At 56.4% G+C, this 8,965-nt stretch overlaps 3 protein-coding genes across 3 annotated transcripts; 2 read left to right on the top strand and 1 right to left on the bottom strand.

Moving 5' to 3' along the window:
* Positions 1-1,842: 1,842 nt before the first annotated feature.
* B0H18DRAFT_1115608 (uncharacterized protein) lies at positions 1,843-2,330 on the top strand (the record flags this gene model as incomplete). Its single annotated transcript, XM_048033288.1, has 4 exons — positions 1,843-1,911; positions 1,965-2,019; positions 2,074-2,151; positions 2,209-2,330. 4 exons carry the CDS (start codon positions 1,843-1,845, stop codon positions 2,328-2,330), a joined length of 324 nt encoding a protein of 107 aa, XP_047897600.1.
* A 1,532-nt stretch (positions 2,331-3,862) lies between these two features.
* B0H18DRAFT_984872 (uncharacterized protein) lies at positions 3,863-5,451 on the top strand. Its single transcript, XM_048044699.1, has 6 exons — positions 3,863-3,917; positions 4,077-4,316; positions 4,372-4,528; positions 4,591-4,887; positions 4,943-4,997; positions 5,047-5,451. The coding sequence occupies exons 2-6, from the start codon at positions 4,135-4,137 to the stop codon at positions 5,181-5,183; spliced, it is 828 nt and encodes a 275-aa protein (XP_047897599.1). The 5' UTR covers positions 3,863-3,917; positions 4,077-4,134; the 3' UTR covers positions 5,184-5,451.
* Positions 5,452-5,586: 135 nt separating this feature from the next.
* On the bottom strand, positions 5,587-7,601 carry B0H18DRAFT_1083166 (malic enzyme; the record flags this gene model as incomplete). Its single annotated transcript, XM_048031630.1, has 7 exons — positions 5,587-5,934; positions 5,988-6,166; positions 6,216-6,914; positions 6,964-7,062; positions 7,189-7,281; positions 7,330-7,386; positions 7,583-7,601. 7 exons carry the CDS (start codon positions 7,599-7,601, stop codon positions 5,587-5,589), a joined length of 1,494 nt encoding a protein of 497 aa, XP_047897598.1.
* Between the last annotated feature and the right edge of the window lie 1,364 nt (positions 7,602-8,965).

The raw sequence follows: 8,965 nt of genomic DNA, 5'->3' as shown, positions 1-8,965 counted from the left end.
TGGGGCGAAGATCATGGAAGTCGGCCTTGCGAGGAGAGAGATGCGTGGACGCGCCAGAGTCAAACACGAAGGGTTCAGTACCTTCTGTAGAGAGACGACGAGTCGCGGCGGGCACAGGCGCCACCGAGAACGCAGCAGGGTCGGCAGGAGCACGGCAGTGGTCGGACCAGTTGAGCGAGACTGACTCTTCGTCCTCGACGGACACCAAGGCGTCGTACTCAAAGAGATCCGCCGGGACCGCCACCGTAGCGAGCCACTCGGGGGACGCGTCAGTCGCAAGACCAGCGAAGTCGGTCTCAGAGGTAGCGTCGGTCGAAGAGGTGGACTCGGCAGATGACGGCGGAACAGTACTCAGCAAGTACGCATGGCCGGTCTTACCGTCAACGATGTACGCACGGCCCTGCTTGTCGCGGTCAGTGCCAGAGGAAGAAGCCGCCGGCTTAGCGGGACGCTTCCCAGTCCTTTTGTTAGCGAGCACCTCCTCGCGACGACCTTCCATGCCGCCCCCGGGGGCCCAGCACTCCGGAGCGGTGTGGCCGTTCGGACGCGGACACTTGGCGTTAGTGCACGTTTTCTGCGACGACGTCGATTTCCCGGGCTTCGAATAGGCGGCGAGAGCCGTGGCGGACGAGGATGCCTTGCTGTCGGAGAGGAGCCGCTGCTCAAGGTCGAGGCGGGCAGCGATGTCGAAGGACGTGTAGGGAATGCCCGAAGTAGCTGACGCCGTGAGTGACGAACCGACCTGCGACTGGAGATGGGTGAGGTAGCCATTCATGGAGTTGAGCATGCCGATGGTCATGAAGACCTCGAGATTCGGGATGCCGATATGAAAGATACGCTCGGCCAGCTCCTGGAGGCGTGTGGTCGTCTCCGAGAAGTGCTCTTCGGCGGTATAGCGACAGGCGAGGAAGTCCTGAAGAAGACGGACCTGAGCGTATGCGCCAGGCTGCTTCTCGTGTCGAGCGCAGAGGGCGACCCACAGGGCGCGTGCGTCCGTGAACCGAGCGATGAAGCGTTGCTCTTCTTTTACCGCCTTCGAGCTGAGCAAGGCGATGATCACCTGCTCGTTGCGTCGGAAGTTCACGACGGAGCTGGGGTCGTCGTCGACAGATGGAGCGATCTCATCACCGGATAGGTACCCCCAGGCGAAGCAGATCTTGAGAGAATTTTCAATGTAGGTCTTCCAGTCGTACCAGTTGTCCTTTTTGCGGTCGAGGATGACTCCGCCGCTGAGCAGGGACGACGGGACGTGGAGGAGCGTAATCTTCTCTCTGGGGGTCGCCTTGAGATCCATCTTTGGCGCCGGAGATAGTTCCGATTGCTTTCTCGGCGTTTTGGGCACCGATACCCTGGGACTCGAGGTCGGGGTAATTGTCATTGGCCGGTAGAGCGACTATATGCGGGGTAAAAGCGGGGTTAGCACACGTTGATGGGTGCCTCGAGGTTGTTCCGGGTCTGAAAAGCCGAAACGAAGTCTCAGGTAAGCGGGCGGGATCAAAAATACCGCCCGGGGCTCATAACCTGTAGAGACTAGACAGACGGTCAGACGCTCAGTCGCGGTACAACATCGACTGTGATTGATCTACCTAGACAGACGGTCAGACGCTGCGTAGGTAGTCAGTACTAGATCGTCGTATAGTAATGTGAGAGACCTTACCTCAGTCGCGGTACAACATCGACTGAGGGAAAGGGAGGAGGAGAGACGAGAAGACGAACCGCCCCCGGCGGTATGTCACGTGCCCGGTGGCTGAGATCGAGATCGCGGCGCGACCTCAACAGGGTTTGAAGGACAACGATGTGCTCCAGGCACAGCCGGCGGATGCCACCAACTATTACACAGGCATGCAGTTCAACACGGCCAGGACCCACAACTGGGTGATGGGGCTTGTGGCGATGATCCCATGTATCCAGGTGAGTAGAACCGTGGTTTTCACGTATCGAGGGCTCACGGTTGACACTTTCAGGCCTACTATGCATTGGCACACCCGCTCTACGAGAACGCAACAGACGATGTCAAGAGTATGTAGCTCACAAGACTGTCCTGTCTGTTTGATGTGCTAAGTATCTTCTCAGAGACGCTCTGGTACAAGCTCTGGATCGAGCCCAATGGTAATGTCACGCCCGACGAAGCCGGGGTAACAAGTCAGATCAGTGAGCACTCCGTCCCGTCTTCAGGGTTGATAGACGTTCATACAAGTATTCCGACAGGTTTCTTCACGGCGAACTACGATGTCTGGAAGGACCATTACGCCGAAGCTAAGGACATCTTCCAGAAAGCATGCAAGGGCGAGATCGGACTCTGGAAGTGGGCTACTGATAGCAAACAATGAGTCTGCTGGCGCCCCGTTGCTCTCATGGACGTGGTTGACATTGTAACATTGTATGACCCGTATGAACTTCTCCGAGTCGTGAACGACGATCTAACACAAATCAATCCGCGCCAAGTCTGCATGTACGTCCTCATGGATATCTTCGAACGGAAGCGGCACCTGACGTTGGTATTTCACTGAAGTATGGAAGGCGAAGTACTTGTTGAGCACATCCACGATCTTCGGATGTGTGTTAGTTCATGAGACTGACATAGCGTGAACCGAGCGTACGTTGGCCTTGATATCGGGAACCACTGGAAAAGAACTGAAGCATGCACGAGCATCTTGAGGCGAGACCTATGTCTTGTTCGCGATAGCGGCACAAGGACCAATCTGCGAAGAGTCTATGACAGGTATAAGACTGCTGCTGGCCCACACAGATCCGGCATAGCCCAAACATAGAATGGAACCTAGACGCCAATTCATCCCAGTGGAGCGAGTCGTAGTCCAGTCTCCCGGTAGGATGATTTAGTGAACGCAGTTTCAGTGATGATGAAGTCCTAGGCCTACGTCGTTGACACGTCCTGGATCTCCCGCTGGTATGTACAAGGGCCGGGCCCAGGATCACCGTAGGCACTCGAGTACCGGGCGTGTCGAGACTTGACGCGACAACAAGTATACAAGTGATCCGAACCTAAAGTACTTGGTTTCCTAAGAGAGTTCAGAAATACGTTGACTCCGCAGGCTGGCAAGTGCTACTCAGAGTTCGACTGGCAAGTACTGACAGTAGAGCTGACAGTATAGGACAGTACTGCATCTGCATACGAAGCGCCCGACGTGTTGGTACCCATAGATCACGTGTACGATGTCCCGCTTGCCCAAGTGAGTCTGACGCTCCCTCCTCCTCCTCCTCCTCCTCCCCCAAGGAAGTTCATTATGACCCATGGACCATCTACATGCTGCATGCTGCACATCACTTCACACTGTCCCATAACTTCCATCCTGCGTCAACCCCGGCACTTTGCTATCCAGAACTAGTAAGTTCGCGATGAACCTACGGTCGAAGCCATATATTATCCACAGTCCAGATGCAACTTTTACTGGCAGCGGTATCGAAGCGGTATTCAGTCGGTAGTTAGTTGGCACTACTGTCAGCTTGGCCCGTTCATGACACCACGGTAGCATCTCTTCGATCTGCTTCGGTGTGAGATATTTAGGGCCAGAGTCGGTACAATTCTCGTGCAAGTCACAAGGTAGTACGCAGGCTGGTACGAGCGTTTTAGCTTCCGGCAACAACCAAAATTGGAAGATGAGTGCGTCTCCGTATTCTTCATAATTGAACTTTGTGTGTGTCGAACAAGATTCACGGTCTGTGCTCTTAGGAACTTGACGCTTGCCCTGGTTAACTTGGGTATTCTCGGCCAAGGAGCGCTCACATATTCCCTGATACAACTGACGTATCAGTACTTCTGTACTGGTGCCGCATCTGTCAATCCAAACGTTGGCTGTGCCTTACACCGGCCGTTCAGAGCAGCAGATTATCCTCCAAATCGTGCAAATCCAGCTCCTCCGCGGATTATACCGCCCCTGTGATCTACACATTTCAAAGTGCGTTCCGCTTCCTCCATAGATGCAGTGGAAGCTGTCCGGTTCGCGCGCTTGTTCCGGCCAGGCAAGTCGGTGGAGGCGCTATGTTAGGGAGCACAAGTCCGCGCGGCTGGAGTGCACTGGACTGCTTGGGTTTCATCTACTTATAAGTGTCAACAGCGAACATGCAATTGCTGTCCCAACCGCCTCGTTCAACTGACCGTGTCCATCAACAACGATGTCCCGAACCCTCGCCGCCCTTGTCTCCGCAAGGCCGAACCACGCTTCCCGTGTCAAGGATGCCTTCGACGACTTGAACAGATACGCGGCCTCTCCGAAGCACGGTGCGACCCTCGAGCAGATCAAGGCGGTACGCCAAGTCCGCAAGGCCCACCCGCCCCAGAAGGGCACTGTCGCTGAGTAAGTCCTCTCGCCGCAGTTGTCTCTCAACGACTCACCAACTTCCCTCCGCCAGAGACGATCTCGTCAGCAGGCTGATCAACGATCCTGATCACCATGACCTCTGGTTCAACCAGCTGCTGGGAAACCCGTTTTGCAAGGAGATGGGCACGACGGGCCCCAATGACTCCGGCGCAGCTGCGTTTTTGAAGGGTTTCCAAGCCTACATGGTGGTCAGTGCTACGCTTCTTGTACACTACTGTCACGTTCATCTTATATGGATTGTGGCATGCAGCAAGACTACATCTATATCGCACAGGGCATCTTCTACCAGACCGAGCGCGCGGTCAAGGCGACAACCACGGAGGAGTTCGACGAAACAGCTGAGAAGGCCTCGCACTACTGCAAGCACGCTCAGGATGCCTTGCACCTCTGCGTCGACCCCGTGGACAAGGGCCTGGGTTTGAAGGGCATCGATGTGCTCCAGGCGCAGCCGGCGGATGCTACCAACTATTACACAGGCCTACAATTCGAGGCGGCCAAGACCCAGAACTGGGTGATGGGGCTTGTTGCGATGATCCCATGCGTTCAGGTGATTACGATAGCGGCTTCAACATAATGAGGTTGCTCATGGACGCCGCTTCCAGTCCTACTATGCTTTGGCACACCCACTGTACGAGAAAGCGACAGATGACGTCAAGCGTATGTGGACCATATGACTGTCTGTTTGATGTGCTTATTGTCTTCCCAGAGACGCTCTGGTACAAGCTCTGGATCGAGCCCAATGGTAACCTCACGACCGACGAGGCCGGCGTAACAACGCAGATTAGTGAGAACTCCGTCGCATCTTCAGGGCTGATGCACGTTGGATGCTTACGAACAGTATGATAGGCTTCTTCACGGCGAACTACGACCTCTGGAAGGATCACTACGCCGAAGCCAAGGAAATCTTCCAAAAAGCATGCAAGGGCGAGATCGAACTCTACAAGTGGGCTACTGATAGTAAACAGTGAGACTGCTGGTGCCCGGTTGTTCTCATGGACGTTATTAACGTTGTACTGTAACATCGTGTGACCCATGACATGGACTCCTCGTGAACGACGATCTAACACAAATCAATCGCGTATTGTCACCTCTTGATGGTCAAGCTTCAGGTGTTGGCACTCCAAACGATAGATAGCAAGCACAATAACGATACATCCAAATTACCACCAACAGCAGTCTATGAGCACGACAACACAACAGCAGAATGACGTCTACACCTAATCTTCACGGATTCCACATCTTGCCCTCACCCATTCCCCAGCTGGTCATCCCACAAATCCTTGATCTCCGTATTCTGGTCTACACCAGCGCGCTGGGCCGCCCTGATCACCTTCGTCGCGATCTGCTCACTGATCTCCCGGATACGCTCCACACGCGGGTAGATCATATCCAGCGCCTTCTCCTCCGCCGTGAGCGAGTCCGCGAGGCCGAGCGAGGACGCCTCGACCATGCTGTCCGTGACCTTCGACGCGCGCGCGAGGATCGCACCCAGCCCCAGCCCAGGGAAGATGTACATGTTGTTGCCCTGGCCGGGGTAGAGCATCCGCCCGGCGTGCTCCTCCTCCGGGAACGGCGACCCGCTCGCGAAGATGACCTGCCGCGCGACCATGCGGCGGCGTCGTGGAACTCGCACTCGGACAGGCGCACGGGGTTGGAGAGCGGGAAGATGATGGGGCGCGGGTTGATCGCGGACATGGTCTCGACGACGGACTGGCTGAAGGCGTTCTTGATGGTGGAGAGGCCGAGCAGCGCGGTCGGCTTCACGTACTTCACGATCTCGGTCAGGTCCGTCATCGGGGGCCCGTTGTAGTCCGGTCGCGAGAACACTGGCGAGACGTCAGTGGACGCTATGCAGCGCTCGTGGGCGAGACTTACGCTTCTTGTGCTCGGCCATGGGTCCGCGCGTGTCGAAGATGAGACCCTGGCTATCTACGAGCCAGATCCTCTGCCGCGCCTCCTCCTCGCTCATGCCCTGCAGTCGGAAGAACGCCATCAACTGCGTCGCAACACCAACACCGGCACTGCCTGCACCGAAGAACAGGATCCTCTGGTCCTCGAGGGGCCGCCCGCTGGCCTGCGCGCTGAGCTTCGCGGCATTCAGGAAGCCGCTCAGGACGACTGCGCCTGTGCCCTGGATGTCATCGTTGAAGAGCGGGTACCGATTGCGATAGCGCGACAAGTACAAGAACGCGTTGTCCGTGCTGAAGTCTTCGAACTGGATGAGCAGTTTGGGGAACACGGTGCGCATCGCATCCATGAACTCGTCCATGAATGCGGTCATATCCACGGACGGCACCCGCGGCTGGCGCAGGCCCAGGTAGAACGGGTCCTCGAGGAACTTCTGATTATTCGTCCCAAGGTCGAGGCAGATGGGGATGGTGGATGATGGGCGGATGCCGGCACCCGCAACGTAGAGGGAGAGTTTGCCGATGGAAATGGGCATGCCGTTCAGCCCCAGGTCACCCAGACCGAGAATACGCGAGCCGTCTGTGACGACGGCTATGCGCCCCTCATCGATGCGGGGCCAGTTGCGAAGCACCTTCAAGATGTTGCCCTTGTCTTTGTACGAGATTACTATCCGAGGGGTTAATGCTTACTGCACGCATAATGGACCCAGGACTACTCACCAAGCCCTCAGGCCTACGGTATATATGTGAGAACTGGAGGCATGCATCGCCAACAGTCGGGGTATAGATCAGTGGTGTGATTTCCTGGACCGACTCTTCAGACGCGTTGTGAAACAAAGATAGCGCGTGAAACTCACCGGCATGTTATCGAGGCATATTTGTAGAAAATGCGTGGGTCGGCATCCTTGAGTTGTGTGAGATAGATGTACTTTTCGATCGACTTGTCTTTGAGCGGAGCTGGTTCATACACCGAACGGCGTGCAGTGACTCGTCGAGAGCGGTCGGTACAAGGCCTCGGGCGGGCTTCGGCGGTGCTGCATTGGGAAGTCAATAAATCACCCAAATTGAGGAGCGTTCGGTACACACGTTGTGGGACGGCCTTAGCTTCTGAACGCCATTGACCCAGACGGGGTTGAGGACTATTGTCATGATGCGTGAGCGGTGTATTGCGAGGGATGTAGTGCAGGGGCCCGGGGGAATGATACTGCATAGACGTCGCACTGCCTGGCCTTTATGCAGATCGCGCGCACGGGCGCCGCACTCGGAGACACGTCTAGTGCTTCAAAATGTCTCCGTAAGGAACATCAAAGTTGTGCTGCTATCGACGGCACTAACAGTGGTCGCGTAGCGACATCGTTGCCGGTGCAACGGGGAACATATACACATGTGGATTGCTCACCTTTCGCGGCTTCCTTCCGTACCACGTTCATCTGTCCAACTGCTCAGTCCAATCCCACCGGTAGTAGATCACTCCGTGCGCAGTGAAGCTCTGACGCTGTGTCAGCTGTGTCAGTCAACAGTCCAAACACTGCTTTCAAACGTGAACGTTCGCTTGATGGACGCGCGGGAATGGTCAAGGACTGGACAGGAGGCAAGGTCGGCGTCGAACGAACGTCGCGGTATGACACCGCTGAGGCCCTGATCGCGTATAAGAGCTCTCGCCGCAATCAGGATCACTGGCGTGTAAGTCCTAATTTTTCCGTCATGAGTCAGACCACGGTCAGCACTCGTCTCATAAACAGACGGCCAGGTTGCTCGTACGGTGGGAGCGCTAAAATAAGTGGGTCGCCTTCCCGACGGAACGACTCGGATGACTGAGCGGAAGGGCATAGGGGGGCATTCATGACGGAACGGGATGCGGGCAGGCCAATGGGGACGCCGTCAAGGACGCGCGAGTCACGCAGTGTCCCACGACGCTCTGCTCGTTTCAGGTAGACGCAGGGAGACGCACGGATCAGTACGTACTTGACGACCACCACCAGACAAGCTGGGTGGCGGATTGGTGTCGACATGTCAGCTAACCTGCCTTGTCCCGGAGGCCTCGCGGTTTCTGGTCTTCCTGTCGCTGCAGCCTTTGGCTATGCTCCGTGACGGTCAACTCCTAGGCCTTCAGGTACGACTCTCGTACCTTCCACGGACAGAACAAACTCAAGCTATGTAGCGGCAAACAGACCGTTCATGTGGCACCACCGGTCTGAAGGCGAACCCTCTGTGTATGACTTGGTCACGGGAATAGTACTTCGGATGGGCTCTCTTACTGTCCTCGTCTTGTTTCACTCTTCCCTCCTCGGACTGCGCTTTGCGTGAACAACGCTCTCACGAATCTGCGAGATTTCTGCGGCCATGAAGGCTACACATGTACACCGCACATGCCGTTTCTCAGGCTTCCCTAAGGTAGAAGGCATCGGGCCGCCTGGGTCACAGGCCCACGGGGTCGAAGCCTGCTCCATGCTTCGATACTACATGTTTCTCGACTAACAGCCAGCACGGGTCGCCGGCCGCCAGGCCGCTCGCCAATTGGCCTTCGAGGCTTCGTGAAGGTCGCGCGGACTTAGGATGCGCGCGAATATACCTGTGCTCTTCGGGCGATCCTCGCCTGGTGCAGTCATTACTCGCGAGGGCGAACACTCCCCGGCACGTCCATCGATATAGGTCCCCGGCCCTCGCTCAAATCGCGCCCTCCCCACTCGCTCGCTCGCTGACGTCCCCGCTCTGGCC

The sequence above is a fragment of the Fomitopsis serialis genome, assembly GCF_022376445.1.
Source record: "Fomitopsis serialis strain Sig1Antser10 chromosome Unknown B0H18scaffold_9, whole genome shotgun sequence".
NCBI lineage: Eukaryota > Fungi > Basidiomycota > Agaricomycetes > Polyporales > Fomitopsidaceae > Fomitopsis > Fomitopsis serialis.
This window is presented reverse-complemented; position numbering and strand designations above follow the sequence as displayed.